The sequence below is a fragment of the Bufo bufo genome, chromosome 2 (assembly GCF_905171765.1).
Source record: "Bufo bufo chromosome 2, aBufBuf1.1, whole genome shotgun sequence".
Taxonomy (NCBI): Eukaryota; Metazoa; Chordata; class Amphibia; order Anura; family Bufonidae; genus Bufo; species Bufo bufo.
The window spans coordinates 741,127,672-741,144,870 of NC_053390.1; the positions used below are offsets into that span (position 1 = coordinate 741,127,672).

A 17,199-nucleotide genomic window follows, 5' to 3' on the forward strand; every position below is an offset into this window, starting at 1 on the left:
TCCAATTTCTTTTTAGCTTTTCACCCCTAGTTTGATATAGAATGAGACACCATACTGAAATTTGTGTAAAACCTAAAGGGGGGAGTGACACAGAAAGTGGAGAAGGGGGGAGAGATAGAAGGGTTATGTATGTCCATGAAGCTGGTGATTCTGTGACCAAACTGTACCTCCACTGCTAAAAGCTACTTCTATAACATACCTACTATCTGGATTCAGCTGCATTAAGGGAAAAAAAAGGGTCACAACTGGGTGACATAGGAAGATGATGCAGAGACCGAACAAACGGTGGTCACTGGACACTGAAGTTTAGTTAAAGGGGCTTTCAGGAGGTAACTATTGATGACCCATCTTCAGAATATATCAACAATTTCAGATTGGTGTAAGTCTGATTCCTGCCACCCCCGCTGGAAGGGGCTGCGGCACTCTTCAGCAAGTGGTCACATCCATAGTTCACATTGGCCGGCTCTCCCACTTCACAAGCCCCAAACTCAGACAGAGTCGTCAGCTGAGGAGAGAGTGAGAGCCGTAGACTGCAGCAGCTCACACCACAACCAAACCTAAAGTAGCTTATTATGTTGTAACACTAGGTAATATGCAGCACTCCTATCTCGCCCCACAGATTTCTACCATATAGCGATTCAGATGTCCGCCAGGGTGACTGCCAACAAGGAGTTGGAGATGTACCTGCCCCGGGATCATACATAAACATACATTGATTGGGTTTTTGAAGCTAAAACCAAGAAAGGATTACTCCAAACTGTTGCACCCCTTGGTCTCACTGGAGTACTGTACTTCTTTATTGGAGTGTATTATATCTGTAAAGGATAAAGGATGATTTTGACCCTGATTATGTTTTGTCCAATAAGGTCATCCGTTTTGTCTTCTGTCAGCCATCCAAAGTGCTGCAAATGGTGATAAAATCCAGGCCTTTGGATAAGAGATCATGACATGAGATAATTTCCCAATGACATCACAGGGTAAAGGTACACCAGCAGCTTGCATCTGGTTGTGGGATTTCTGAAGTTTGTATTAGGCCTCTTTCACACTTGCGTTGTCCGGATCCGGCGTGTACTCCACTTGCCGGAATTACACTCCGGATCCGGAAAAACGCAAGTGTACTGAAAGCATTTGAAGACGGAACCGTCTTCCAAATGCGTTCAGTGTTACTATGGCACCCAGGACGCTATTAAAGTCCTGGTTGCCATAGTAGTAGTGGGGAGCGGGGGAGCGGTATACTTACAGTCCGTGCGGCTCCCCGGGCGCTCCAGAATGACGTCAGAGCGCCCCATGCGCATGGATGACGTGATCCATGTGATCACATGATCCATGAGCTTGGGGCGCCCTGACGTCACTCTGGAGCGCCCGGGGAGCCGCACGGACGGTAAGTACACTGCTCCCCCGCTCCCCACTACACTTTACCATGGCTGCCAGGACTTTAGCGTCCCGGCAGCCATGGTAACCACTCTGAAAAAGCTAAATGTCGGATGCGGCAATGCGCCGAAACGACGTTTAGCTTAAGGCCGGATCCGGATCAATGCCTTTCAATGGGCATTAATTCCGGATCCGGCCTTGCGGCAAGTGTTCCGGATTTTTGGCCGGAGCAAAAAGCGCAGCATGCTGCGGTATTTTCTCCGGCCAAAAAACGTTCCGTTCCGGAACTGAAGACATCCTGATGCATCCTGAACAGATTTCTCTCCATTCAGAATGCATTAGGATAATCCTGATCAGGATTCTTCCGGCATAGAGCCCCGACGACGGAACTCTATGCCGGAACACAACAACGCAGGTGTGAAAGAGCCCTTAGTTGGTGAAAAAAAGTTGAGCTTGGTAAATCTCATTGAATAAACCAGTATTAGCGGCTCACCAACCACAAGCTATGGACAAAGATGAACGCAGAGTGCACTGACTAGGCTCCAGGCACCTATGGGCTATATAATCACAATACTTAAACAAGATAGGTGTCAGCTCTTTAGACATACAATAGTCTGTAAAACATTAGGTAATGTACTTAGACAATAAATGTAATGGATTCCTCCATAACATAAAACGATAAACACCAAATGCAAAATAAAACAAATGAAAACACCAAATAATAAGTTAATAAAAGTGTAAAACATGTAGATTGTCCACAATAAATAAAGCAGTATCCAACACTACGGCGCTAATAATCTGCTGCAAATGTTGTCCTTTGGATAGTCCTATTAATTACCTTAATTACATTCAGTCAGATGTTGTATCCCGATAGTTTCCACGTGGATTGTAAAAATATACCAGTTCCAATCTCATGTTAGAACGTGAGCTGTAATTATTCAGATGCCAAATTGGCTGATAGCGGATATACACTGCGTGCAGAATTATTAGGCAAATGAGTATTTTGACCACATCATCCTCTTTATGCATGTTGTCTTACTCCAAGCGGTATAGGCTCGAAAGCCTACTACCAATTAAGCATATTAGGTGATGTGCATCTCTGTAATGAGAAGGGGTGTGGTCTAATGACATCAACACCCTATATTAGGTGTGCATAATTATTAGGCAACTTCCTTTCCTTTGGCAAAATGGGTCAAAAGAAGGACTTGACAGGCTCAGAAAAGTCAAAAATAGTGAGATATCTTGCAGAGGGATGCAGCACTCTTAAAATTGCAAAGCTTCTGAAGCGTGATCATCGAACAATCAAGCGTTTCATTCAAAATAGTCAACAGGGTCGCAAGAAGAGTGTGGAAAAACCAAGGCGCAAAATAACTGCCCATGAACTGAGAAAAGTCAAGCGTGCAGCTGCCAAGATGCCACTTGCCACCAGTTTGGCCATATTTCAGAGCTGCAACATCACTGGAGTGCCCAAAAGCACAAGGTGTGCAATACTCAGAGACATGGCCAAGGTAAGAAAGGCTGAAAGACGACCACCACTGAACAAGACACACAAGCTGAAACGTCAAGACTGGGCCAAGAAATATCTCAAGACTGATTTTTTTAAGGTTTTATGGACTGATGAAATGAGAGTGAGTCTTGATGGGCCAGATGGATGGGCCCGTGGCTGGATTGGTAAAGGGCAGAGAGCTCCAGTCCGACTCAGACGCCAGCAAGGTGGAGGTGGAGTACTGGTTTGGGCTGGTATCATCAAAGATGAGCTTGTGGGGCCTTTTCGGGTTGAGGATGGAGTCAAGCTCAACTCCCAGTCCTACTGCCAGTTTCTGGAAGACACCTTCAAGCAGTGGTACAGGAAGAAGTCTGCATCCTTCAAGAAAAACATGATTTTCATGCAGGACAATGCTCCATCACACGCGTCCAAGTACTCCACAGCGTGGCTGGCAAGAAAGGGTATAAAAGAAGAAAATCTAATGACATGGCCTCCTTGTTCACCTGATCTGAACCCCATTGAGAACCTGTGGTCCATCATCAAATGTGAGATTTACAAGGAGGGAAAACAGTACACCTCTCTGAACAGTGTCTGGGAGGCTGTGGTTGCTGCTGCACGCAATTTTGATGGTGAACAGATCAAAACACTGACAGAATCCATGGATGGCAGGCTTTTGAGTGTCCTTGCAAAGAAAGGTGGCTATATTGGTCACTGATTTGTTTTTGTTTTGTTTTTGAATGTCAGAAATGTATATTTGTGAATGTTGAGATGTTATATTGGTTTCACTGGTAAAAATAAATAATTGAAATGGGTATATATTTGTTTTTTGTTAAGTTGCCTAATAATTATGCACAGCAATAGTCACCTGCACACACAGATATCCCCCTAAAATAGCTAAAACTAAAAACAAACTAAAAACTACTTCCAAAAATATTCAGCTTTGATATTAATGAGTTTTTTGGGTTCATTGAGAACATGGTTGTTGTTCAATAATAAAATTAATCCTCAAAAATACAACTTGCCTAATAATTCTGCACTCCCTGTAATAGTGTTAGGACAGTGTTTTGTTACTTACTGTACCCAGACAATATTCTTCTGGTCCAGGCATTAGTTCTGAGCATGTGCTGTGTCAACACTTGACCAGAATGCAAAGGAAACTACACTCAGATGTATCACGGTCAAACTAACATAGTAAGGAACAGGGAAATTATGTATTTTATATAACTGAAACAAAAATCAAAGTGCATAATTTTTTATTACAATATATTATTTCAGAATAGAAAAAAAAAAAAGTGTGAAAATGCACATAGTACTATATCAGGAAGAACATTGATAACTGAACACAAAGTAGCACAGAACATCAGAAGGTACTGCACCTAAATAAATAAAACCGCATGAGCCATAACACTGTCAGGGTGCTGCCACGCTTCATGGCAGTAGAGCGCTTCGGATGCAGCCAAAAAAATAAAAGAAAAAGAAACATATCCACAAACGTAAACAACATTAATTGAAACATTGAGTCACCGTGAAAATGCAGTGCAATCTGCAGGCATCATGTTATAGAGCAGGATCAGATATGGTTTTATGGGAAAAGATTCAGTAAAACTTGTAATGTATACATTTATATCTCTGCTCTTTTTATGTATCAGCCATGTGGGCGGTCCTATTTAGTGATTGACAGCCTTCCCTATATGTTTAGTTGTATACAGGACCGCCCACGTGACTGATGCATAAAAAGAGCAGAGATATAAATGTATACGTTAAATGTTTTACTGAATGTCTACCCATAAAAATATGTATCAGTCTGCTCAGCTCCTCCTGCTCTATAACATGCTGCCTCAAGATTAGGGTTCATACACACAACCGTTGATTGGGTCTGCTTCTGAGCCGCACTTTTTGAGGCTCGGATGTGGACCCATTCACTTCAATGGGGCTGTAAAAGATGCGGACAGCACTCCACATGCTGTTCGCATGCATTGCTCCATTCCGCGGCCCTGCAAAAAAAATAAAAAGAACCTGTCCTATTCTTGTTTTGCGGACAAGAATAGGCATTTCTATAATGGGCCACCAGTTCTGTAAATTGGGGAACGCACACGAGCGGCATCCGTGTTTTGCAGATCCGCAATTTGCGGACTACAAAACACAGCACGGTCATGTGCATGTAGCCTTACACTGCATTTTCATGGCGACGGGTTCACTTTAAAGGATAACTGTCACATTTAGACCCTAATTTCAATTTTCATATATGTAGTTGCTAATAACATGATATTCCAGAATCAGTTACTATTAGACTGACTTACCCCATATTTAATAAGATTCAGCCCTTAGCAACCAGTCTGCATAAAACTGCAATTTCACTATTCAGTTAAGATGGCCGCCACTGCCCTCACCCTGAGGCTAATCACGCCTGCCCTCACCCTGAGGCTAATCACGCCTGCCCTCACTAGCCGGTAACAATAGCCCCCCAAAAGTGTCAGTAACCAGGGCTCTAAAAGCAGGCAGTACAGGGAACAAAAATGTGGAATGGTAATTGAATACACAGTGAAAAGTTGAAATAGGGCCACCAAAGTGATATTAATCACCACAATCCAATACTCAAAAAAAAAAAAAAAAAATACGACAGTTATCCTTTAATGTCACTCAAGTTTTCGTTTACCGGAAAGGAACGCAGCATAAACTCTGATTATGTTGTTGCAAAAAAACGCAGGCGCTTTTTTTAAAACATTTTTTTTTTACCACATCGAAAACACAGTACTGCTGTGACTTGGGGGAGCACCCCTAGAAAAGCAGACAAGGCCAGTGCACCCGTCACACAAAGGAATGGCATTTAGGTCGTTAAACTGAACTTACAAGGAAGCCATTATCATAAGGCCAATGCTGTGTGTAATGACAGAGGAAGGCACACAGTGCAATACACAATTACCACACAAAAGCTCTGAACCTGAATGAGACATAATGCACATCATATGCCTACTAAAACAAGTCTAGACCTACTTGTTGACCAATAAAATAAAATACACAGAAACAAAATAGAAAATACAAAAGGCAGAAGGTTGGTGACCAAAACTTGACAGATACCACGAGAAACAAAAGGAAAAAGTGGGGTTAGTTTTGATAAATTTTGAATATTTTTGGTTGTGCTAAATATAATCAACTTTAAATATATTTGTGAAGCAGAAACTGCTCCTATTAGGTGATGTTCAACAATTCAGCATCTGAATCTGAATACTGTTGTAATTGCATGTAACTAAAAATGTATTATAGCTACCGAGTTATTCACTGAAATCTATCTGTATAGCGCCATCTGCTGTTTGCTCTTTTCCTAATTTCTCTGTCCTGCTTATAGAGATGGAAGCACATGCTCAGTTCCATCCTTCAACTGCCACCAGCTTTAGTAGAAAGGATACGACTCCAGAAAAAGTGCATGCCCCCTAAGCTGCATCTTGAAATAAATCTAGCAGAGAAATTAATTAGGAGATCTCTGGATCCATGTGAGGTACAGGGCTGGTTCTAGGGTTTTTAGAAAGAGACTCTCATGTACTATATGATGTCCGATTTAAATTTTTTACATTAATCATGGGATAACCACTTTTAAATTAAACAATTTACACTGTTCGGCGAGGAACCCATACTAATTGACAAAGGTAGACATCCTCAGGCAAAATGCTCACCCCCTCTCCATTTCTGCAGTTTCTCTCAGGAGTGCTGCACAGATTATACTTTTCCATAGCTTTAATAACTATTTTTTTTACAGGACATGGAGGAATATCAAAGATGCCATTAGTGAGTGACTGAGATGTAATGTGAAGATATTGGGCCCTAATTACCATGTGTCTTAATACCGTTGTCTTTAAATGTGGCAGAAGAGCCTTTGGATCCTCTTGGGCACAAAGCCCAGGACAACTGCTACCTCTGCTGCACCCCCTATAGCAACTCCCTGTTTTTGAGATTTTTCAGAGGTCAATGATGGAGATTTTCAACTAGTTCTTGAAGGTTTCGACAGGGAATTAAATTCTTTGGTTTAGGAATTGTGCGAGATCCAGTCTCAGACTCCAACTAATGGCATCTTCTTACTTGTTACCAATATATGTCAAAAGATCTTTAGAATAGTTGTCCACTTTAGACAATAACTAGTAGGAGGGTGATGTACTGGGGTCCAAGATCATCTGCACTGGTCGCCAAGCTACAGATTTACAAATATATGTCCATATAGTTGCCTTCATGTATGAGATGGACACAAAAGCTCAATGTACGCAGCTTAAAGGGGTTGTCCCGGCTCAACCTTTCATGGCCGAGATGGGAAAAACCCACAGAAAGTGCCAGCCCTGGTTTGCACTCTGCTGTTTCAATGACTCCCACAGCAGTGGATGGGATTATCAACCTCTCGGTCCTCTCTCCAAAAACACTGGATCCCCGGGCCAGCGTTTACGGAGTTGTTCCCATCTCACCCAAGAATGACCAAGTTGGGACAACCCCTTTTAAATACAAAATTTTCAAGTAAATTACAAGACTGGATACTTCTTAATTATGTATTTCCGTATGGTGTTTTGAGATTATGAATAGATTTGAAATAATTTAGAGGCTAAGAAGAAGAATTTGAAAAATAAATTCCAAGTTATACAAAAACTACAAAATGGAGGAAGACGAGCTGCACAATTTTATTTTCCCAGTAAAATGACCATGACAGAAAAATCACCGAATCCCAGCAGTCAATGGGATCTGTTTTGAGCTGCTGGTGTTCGTCATGTGGTGCATTCTGGCAACGCGGTTATTTTCATTTTTCTGTTCCTATACAGGAAATATGAGCCCAAATGTGAACCAAGACTTAACGAGAAGTCTACAGGTAGAACAAGTATTGTATATCTGTCGGCATGAGCCAGTATCCTCACCTTATGGGAGAACTTTACTTAAAGGGTTTCTGTCACCAGATTTAACCCTATTAAGCTAGCTGATATTAGCGATGTGCTCATGTCAGCTAAACCTAACTAGCCTATTCCTACTTTTATCTATGTCCCCATTACGCCAGAAATGTAACCTTTATAATATGCTAATTAGCCTCTAGGAGCAGGGGGGCGTTGTTCCTGCTCCTAGAGGCTCCGTTCTCCCACCTTTGTCGCCTCCCTCCAAGTCCTGATTGACAGGGCCAGGCAGCGCTCGCATCCGTCTGCCGGCCCTGTGCTCTGGTGAAGTCTCGCGCCATTCAGCATTCGGCGCAGGCGCGGTGAGGGAAGGACTCTCGCAGGCTGCCAGCTTCCTCACTGCGCCTGCGCCGTTTCACCAGAACACAGGGCTGGCCTACCGATGCGAACATTGCCTAGCCCTGTCAATCAGGACTTGGAGGGACGTGACAAAGGTGGGAGAACAGAGCCTCTAGGACTCTAGGAGCAGAAACAACGCCCCCCCCCCCTGCTCCTAGAGGCTAATTAGCACATTATAAAAGTTATATTTCTGGAGTAACGGGGGCATAGATTAAAGTAGGAATAGGCTAGTTAGGTTTAGATGACATTAGCACATCGCTAATGTCAGCTAGCTTAATAGGGTTAAATCTGGTGACAGAATCCCTTTAATAAAACATAAGATACCCTGGAGATAATACACGCTTTCTAATGAAATAAGGACAAAAATACGGGATAAGACAGGAGTATGATGAGGCAGGCTGATGGTGGAGGAGAGCCAGCGTACATGTCATCTGCCAACAGTTTTAATTAGGCCTTATCCAATCTGGGACACGGACCATCTTGGTCACACAAAGTGATGGCACTACTGCCACCAATCTTCTTCATTCAGCCATGTGTTCAACTAATCAGTACAGATTTTCTATCCTCTGCTATTAGAAATCACTTTTCCCTGTAAAAGTATGCAATCATTACCCTATGCTAAGTGAATAACTAATCGCTACCCATGCATACTGCACAGCCCGATAGTTGGGCAGATTATCGGAAATGAACCTTCCTGCCAACGCTCGTTCCTAACAACCTGCCCGCCTAAAGGTGCAGCCAATCACCCGAGCAAAACGCTAATTCATCGGGTGAACCTGTCATTCTTGCAGGCAAGTAAACTATCGTTTCTGGGCAGCAGATCATCAGCGATCTGCTGCGCTGTGTAGTTCTGGAACTGACTTCCATCTCTACTGATAGGCAATCACTTGTAAACGAGTGGACCACCTCTTTAAATAATTATACAAATTTAATGTCCACTTCCTAATGTAATGCAATCTTGGGGGAATATGGCGAAGGACTGAATGTATAGAAGCCAACAGCTTCTCTTTATGGCATAACTTCTAGCCTACAGCCTCAACATACGTTACTCGTTATATATAACAAACATTTCTAATATGCAGTTACTGGATCTATTCTTGTGAAATTATAAAATATTTGTAGGTTCAGGTCCATCTTTGGAAATACTCAGTATAGTAGTGCATGTTTCAAAGGTTTTAACTAGGCCAAGTCAGGAGCTCAGCTTATTTTTCAACAGCACGTGTTGCTTTGGCGTAGACGTTCATTTCTGCTTGGCTTAAAAGGGTTGTATTAGATCAGATAAAGAAAGAAAAGCAGCCATGTTCTTCTAGTAATTCTAGGACAGTGGATCACCCCCACAAACATTTATCACCTATTCACAGGATAGGTGATAAATGTATGATCAAGAGGAGGCTCACCATCGAACAGGAATATGGGTGTCCCTCAGTCCCCTGTGTATGGATGGAGAGGTAGTTTGCATGCATGACTTCAGCTCCATTCTCTGTCTACAGGACTGCCAAGTACAATGCTCAGCTATCTCCAGCAGTCCCATAGAAGAGAATGGACTGGTGACCACGCATGCGTAGACCGTACCATTCAAACTAGAAAAGGAGCCCCGTTCTTTTGATCAGTGGGGGTACCAGAGGTCAGACCTTCAGCGAACCTACGTTCATCATTTATCCTGTGGATAAATGTTCATGGGCCAACCCCTTACATTTGAAAATATTTTCCTACTTCATTCTACTGGAGTCTACTTCCATTTTCTGGCTACAGCTTTGGTACTATTAACAGGTCAATGTGTGCAGTCCCCTGGTGTGCAAAACCATATGGTTACAGGAGACCTTAGCAATTCTCCTTGTAGGCTTTTTTCTGGATGTTACTCGAGATGGCCTTTCCTCTTGATAGGCCATCAGTATCTGATCAGTGGGGGTCCGACATCCCAACCAATAAGCTATTCTGAGGTAGCTTGGGTGTCGGAAGTCTGATCCAGAAGTACATATTGAGTGAATGGGAGCAGAGCTGCAGTTACCAGCTTCGTCTAGCACCTGAGCTACCGCAAAACAGGTGATAGTGGAGGTGTGGAGCGACGGATCCCTGCTGATTACATATTAGTGGCCTATTCTAAGCATTGGTCATCTATATTAAAATCCAGGAAAACCCCTTTAATTTCGGTTATCTACTGCACATTTATACCTTTTGGGTTTTGGTTTTAACAATTACTGTGAAATTCCAAGGGATGACATTCAACCACATATTTCATAAAACATTGATCTGTGAAAATCACAAATTAGGAATGAAAAAGAAAAGAAAAACAAAATAAAGGCAAACAAATAATTAACACCACCAGGTCACACGTCTAAAGACAAACAGGTAAAACAGTTTTTTCCTTCAGTTTTCACTCTTTGCCATTGTTCCTTAGCTCCCTCTTAAAGTGTACCCCACATACCATGTGCACTTAGTGTCCTGGGGATCACCAATCCTAACGTGGGCCCCTACAAACCTTCAGGAGCCCTGATTGCACTTGCTTTGATTCCGCAAGAAGCGATAGCTTTGCACGCGATTGTGTAGATAGAAGACATAGTAAAAGTAACATCATACTTCAATATTCTGCTTTTGATAGATCAGTACAAGACTGGTTCCACGGTTTGACCTGCAAATCTGCCTTAACATGTATAAAACATCTCTATACGTTGGTCCGATATAATGAGTTAAATACTCTCTCAACATCCATAAAGAGTGCAGGTAGAACGCAATAACTCGTGATAAATAATAGTAGTATCCATCCACAATAAAGCCGTATGCTCTATAAATAAGTCATTATTGTGTAGCTCTTTGGGATTGTGACAGTCTGTGCAGGTGACATATAAGACTTGTGGGCTAAAGCTTCACGGTGACAACGCACGCCCCAGCTCTACCAAGGCACAATGGTGCAACCTGTAGGAGCAAAGAGAAACTCATGTGAATCTGTGGATGTCAAATAAAAACTAATACTAAAAAGGTAAAAGCAGGTTTCCAGTTTAGAAAACTCCTTTATTAGGCCTCATGCCCACGGCCATCACTTGAATAGGTCCGCAATCCGGAAGGAGTGCTTCCGTGGGTTTTCTGTCCGTGCCTCTGCACTGCAAAAAAGTAATGCATGCACAACTTTTTTGCGGTACGGACCTTCAGATGCGGATCGCGGACCCCATTGAAATGAATGGGTCCGTGTCCGTAGACAGTGGCCACACGATTGATGCCTGTGCATTGCGGACTGCTATTTGTAGTCCGCAGCACAGGCAAGGCCGGCGCACGGTCGTGTGCATGAGGCATTAAACTGTAAGCCCACAGACATCATGTACATTTTTCCTCGCAGCTCTGCATTGTATCCCTTGTTTTTGCTCCTGAAAATGTATAAATTATTTGATAACTGGGCGTTTCCAACCCCCTTATCAAAGGGACATGTCCCTGCATGCTTCAGCATTGGTTGCACACTCTCAGACTGCATAGGGACATGCAGGGAAAATGGTAACACCAAGTTGTTAATTCACTTATATACAGTTGAAACCAGAAGTTTACATACACTAAAAAGACACATATGCATGTTTTTCTCAATATTGGACATGAAATCAGAATAATGCTTTCCTGTTTTTGGTCATTAGGATTACCATAATTATTATTATTTGCCAAATGCCAGAATAATGAGAGAGAATGTTTTCAAAAGTTTACATACACTAAGATTACTATGCCTTTAAACAATTCTGGACTGCCCATATGATGATGTCATGTCTTTGGAAGCTTCTGTTAGGTTTGTTGTCAACTTCCGAGTTAGGCCTCCTGCACACGAACGTATTTTTTTGCGGTCCGCAAAAACGGGTCCCGTTTTTCCGTGATCCGTGACCGTTTTTTCGTCCGTGGGTCATCCTTGATTTTTGGAGGATCCACAGACATGAAAAAAAAGTTGTTTTGGTGTCCGTCTGGCCGTGCGGAGCCAAACGGATCCGTCCTGAATTACAATGCAAGTCAATGGGGACGGATCCGTTTGACGTTGACACAATATGGTGCCATTTCAAACGGATCCGTCCCCATTGACTTTCAATGTAAAGTCTGGAGTCCCATACCATCGGATCGGAGTTTTCTCCAATCCGATGGTATATTTTAACTTGAAGCGTCCCCATCACCATGGGAACGCCTCTATGTTAGAATATACTGTCGGATATGAGTTAGATCGTGAAACCTCATTTCCGACAGTATATTCTAACACAGAGGCGTTCCCATGGTGATGGGGACGCTTCTAGTTAGAATATACTACAAACTGTGTACATGACTGCCCCCTGCTGCCTAGCAGCATCCGATCTCTTACAGGGGGCTGTGATCAGCACAATTAACCCTTCAGGTGCCGCACCTGAAGGGGTTAATTGTGCTATCATATCCCCCTGTAAGAGATCAGGGCTGCCAGGCAGCAGGGGGCAGACCCCTTCCTCCCCAGTTTGAATATCATTGATGGCCTGTGCGGCCCCTCCCCCCCGCCTTCCTCCCTCTATTGTAATAAATCGTTGGTGGCACAGTGTGCGCCCCCCCCCCCTTCCTCCCTCTATTGTAATAATTTGTTGGTGGCACAGTGTGCGCCCCCCCTTCCTCCCTCTATTGTAATAAATCGTTGGTGGCACAGTGTGCGCCCCCCCACCCCCCCCCTTCCTCCCTCTATTGTAATAAATCGTTGGTGGCACAGTGTGCGCCCCCCCGCCCCCCCCTTCCTCCCTCTATTGTAATAAATCGTTGGTGGCACAGTGTGCGCACCCCATCGCCCCCCCCCCCCTCCCTCTATAGCATTAACAACATTGGTAGCCAGTGTGCGGCCTCCCATCTCCCCCCCCCCCCCCCCGATCATTGGTGGCAGCGGGTTACTAGCAATAGTACAATAGTAAAAGATTCATACTTACCTGGGATCTGCGATGTTCGTGTCCGGCCGGGAGCTCCTCCTACTGGTAAGTGACAGTTCATTTAGCAATGCGCCGCACAGACCTGAGGCTGTCACTTACCAGTAGGTGGAGCTCCCGGCCGGACACGAACATCGCAGCAGCCGGTAAGTATGAATCTTCTACTATTGTACTATTGCTATGTAACCATGGCAACCAGGACTGTAGTAGCGTCCTGGTTGCCATGGTTACCGATCGGAGCCCCAGCGATTAAACTGGGACTCCGATCGGAACTCCGCTGCCACCAATGATGATGGGGGGGGGGGGGGAGATGGGAGGCCGCACACTGGCCACCAATGTTGTTAATGCTATAGAGGGAGGGGGGCCGATGGGGGGCGCACACTGTGCCACCAACGAATTATCACAATAGAGGGAGGGAGGGGGGGGCGCACACTGTGCCACCAACGAATAATTACAATAGAGGGAGGGGGGGGGGCCGCACTGGCCATCAATGATATTCAAACTGGGGAGGGGGGGGGGGTCTGCCCCCTGCTGCCTGGCAGCCCTGATCTCTTACAGGGGGCACATATGATAGTACAATTAACCCTTTCAGGTGCCGCACCTGAAGGGGTTAATTGTGCTGATCACGGCCCCCTGTAAGAGATCGGGTGCTGCCAGGCAGCAGGGGGCAGTCTTGTACACAGTTTGTAGTGTATTCTAACTAGAAGCGTCCCCATCACCATGGGAACGCTTCTGTGTTAGAATATACTGTCGGTTCTGAGTTTTCACGAAGTGAAAACTCAGCTTTGAAAAAGCTTTATGCAGACGGATCTTCGGATCCGTCTGTATAAAAACTAACCTACGGCCACGGATCACGGACACGGATGCCAATCTTGTGTGCATCCGTGTTCTTTCACGGACCCATTGACTTGAATGGGTCCGTGAACCGTTGGCCGTGAAAAAAATAGGACAGGTCATATTTTTTTCACGCCCATGAAACACGGATCACGGATGCGGCTGCAAAACGGTGCATTTTCCGTTTTTTCCACGGACCCATTGAAAGTCAATGGGTCCGCGAAAAAAAACGGAAAACGGCACAACGGCCACGGGTGCACACAACGGTCGTGTGCAGGAGGCCTTAATTAGAGACACACCTATGGATGTATTTAAATGCACACCTGAAAACACACTGCTTCTTTGTGTAGCATCATGGGTCTAAAGAATTGAGCCAAGATATCAGGAAGATAATTGTGGACTTGCACAAGTCTGGTTCAACCTTGGGTGCAATTTCAAGATACCCGAAGGTGCCTCGTTCATCTGTACAAACAATTACATGCAAGTACAAACAAGATGGGAATGTCCAGCCATCATACCGCTCAGGAAGGAGACAGGTTCTGTATCCCAGAGATGAACGTGCTTTGGTCCAACACGTGCATATCAACCCAAGAACAAAAGCAAAAGACCTTGTGAGATGATGGCGGAAGCCGGTAAGATTGTGTCAATATCCACAGTGAAACGAGCACTGTATCAATATGGGAGGAAAGGCCACTCTTCCAGGAAGAAGCCATTACTCCAAAAGAAACATAAAAAAGCCAGATTAATGTTTGCAAATGCACACAGGAACAAAGACCTACATTTTTGGAGACATGTCCTGTGGTCTGACACTAGGTCTGAAACTAAAATTGAACTTTTTGGCCATAATGACCATCGTTATGTTTGGAAGAAAAAGGGAGAAGCTTGGAAGCCTAAGAACACCATCCCAACTGTGAAACACGGGGGTGGCAGCATCATGTTGTGGGGTTGTTTTGCTGCAGGAGGGACTGATGCACTTCACAAAATAGATGGCATCAGGAGGAAAGAAGATTATGTGGAGATACTGAATCAACATCTCAAGATATCAGCCAGGGAGTTAAAGCTTGGGCGGAAATGGGTCTTCCAAATGGATAATGACCCAAAGCATACTGCCAAACTGGTTACAAAGTGGCTTAAGGATAACAAAGTCAATGTGTTGGAGCGGCCATCACAAAGCCCTGATCTCAATCCTATTAAAAATGTATAGGCAATGTGGATTTCCACCCTGCATTTCACTCTTTACAATGACTCTGCAGTAAATTCACAGCAATACATCTGCATGCAACACATGAAGAATTTGCCACTGTGAGAGATGGGAATCCATTTTGTCTCTGAGTACAAAGGGTCTTGGTGAAAAAATACAGAATGCTGACATGGCAATCACATGCCTCACTATCTGTGTCCTGTTCCCTGAATATAACATTTTGTTTCAGTTTCATGACCTCATATAATAACTTTTCTTGAATTTGGTTTTGCTGACAAGATACGCAAGCTGTCTTGTGCCTTTGGATGACAGCCAATAAACTTGTTATAAGGAGTTTGTGTTTTTAAACAATAAACAGATTACTTGATTCAGCCATTGTATCTGTGTCAGTTTTCTCTGTGCGCAGATAAAACTCTGCAGTCTGATTTGGACTCCGGCAATCATAGAGAAGGGTCAATTGCTCTAACAATTCTTGGCGCCCAATGTGAGGCTCGACTAGTGGACTCTTCCCCGAGACATCAAAACCATTGGACAAGGACGCACAGATAACAAACAGAGCAGTAGAAGGTAAGAAGCTTTTTCTTACAATCATCTGTGTCTCCTGTTGTCTGAAAATCAGCCTTCGAGATTGAGGGGAAGTTATAAAAGTCTACTCACAGTCGAGCCTGTTTTGTAGGTAAAAACCTCATGATTCCTATGATTGCTGGGTAATGAGACATGGACGTTGGAATTGACTGGGTAAGCTTTGGTCTTGTGCTGGGTATCTGCATTAATGTAGCTGTTTGGATTATATATAGAATTACTGAGAATGCAATGAAAAAGAACCAGGAACCTTGGAACCCTATTAGACATTGTTGAGTAGGGGTAAAAGCTCATCCTGGGGGAATCTTGTTTTTTTCACTATACACTAACAGGGTGTAGTGAGGAAGTACTGATGGTATAAACAAGGGAAATACAGACGTCTGAGTTTATATCGTTTTCTGCTGAAGTAATTCTAGGCTAACAGCTATTGAAATGGGGAACTCAGGGAGTGTACCTGAGGGGTACAAGTCGACCAAACAATTGGTTTGATAATATAGGCGGTAAAGAATGTTGATAAAGTGTTGGAAAAAGCAGGTATGAAATATGGGAATCTTGACCCAGAGATATGGGAAAGATTCAAGAGGACTTATGATGGGTGGATAAAGGATCATGAATGTGAAGAAGTAGTTTATACATGGTGTAGAGTGGCAGAGCAGGTGTGTAAAGAAGGATGGAAATCTGTAGAGTATAAAGGGCGACTGTACTATGACACAAAGACTGGACTAAGACAGACTGACTCTAGTGCGACTAATCCTCCTCCTCCCTATCCCAAGACAGTGTCCGGCCATCCACCCTTTGGTAATGGACCGGAGGGCTGCGCATGCTGAGTCTGTGGTAACCAAAACCCAGGCTGAAGCTTGTAGGGTCTGTAGCGCTCCGAGACACCGAGGGAGAGTGGGACTATATCCGGTCCTAACCAGAACCCAGGTTGTTCTCACTCACCAGCCAACTGCCCCAGCGGCTGATGTACAGGATGGTGTGCCAGGTCAGACTGATGCTGCTGCTGCGGCAGGAGGAGGATTGCCATACTCAATTGCTACTACAACAGAGTATCACCCCTGGAGCCCGAAGGACCAGTTAGGACTCCTGGCCAGACTGCCAGATCCCCTAATGAGACCCATGCCTACCGCTAGGATGCTGCAACAGATCCAGTCCACATACAAAGCCGCATGGGCTGATTTGAAGGATTTAATGTTACTAAAGTTGGGAGAAGCCCAATATCAGCTTGTGGACACTTATCTCCTTGAGCGAGTTGTCAGACCTGCAGGACCAGTAGCGGTGACGATAGATGACTGGGAGAAGACATATGAATCAGGGGGTGAATATTGTCGTCTGTTTACTGACTGGGCTCAAAATAAAGATAAATGAAAGTGCTAGGAGCCTGAAGGACGTAGTTCAGGGACCACAGGAGACTGTAGAAATGTATGCTGCAGGTCTAAGGAACATATGGACTGACATGGGCTGGGATCAGGCAGGTACTATGGGTGAAAAATTATTGACATCTGCTTTTATAGAGGGTCTTCAACCCACCCTCCAGGCAAAATTGAAAGCCTGTAAACCAGAGTGGCGGGT

The 17,199-nt window shown here is 44.1% G+C and overlaps 1 protein-coding gene across 7 annotated transcripts in view; it reads right to left on the reverse strand.

Moving 5' to 3' along the window:
• Window positions 1–9,973: 9,973 nt before the first annotated feature.
• Window positions 9,974–17,199, reverse strand: part of KLHL5 (kelch like family member 5) — an 82,625-nt gene continuing 75,399 nt past the window's right edge. For all 7 annotated transcript variants that reach the window (XM_040418974.1, XM_040418975.1, XM_040418972.1 and 4 more), the window contains exon 11: window positions 9,974–11,028. In XM_040418974.1, coding sequence (XP_040274908.1) covers window positions 10,972–11,028 — 57 coding nt within the window. In that variant the 3' untranslated portion in view covers window positions 9,974–10,971. The remainder of the gene's footprint in view (window positions 11,029–17,199) is intronic.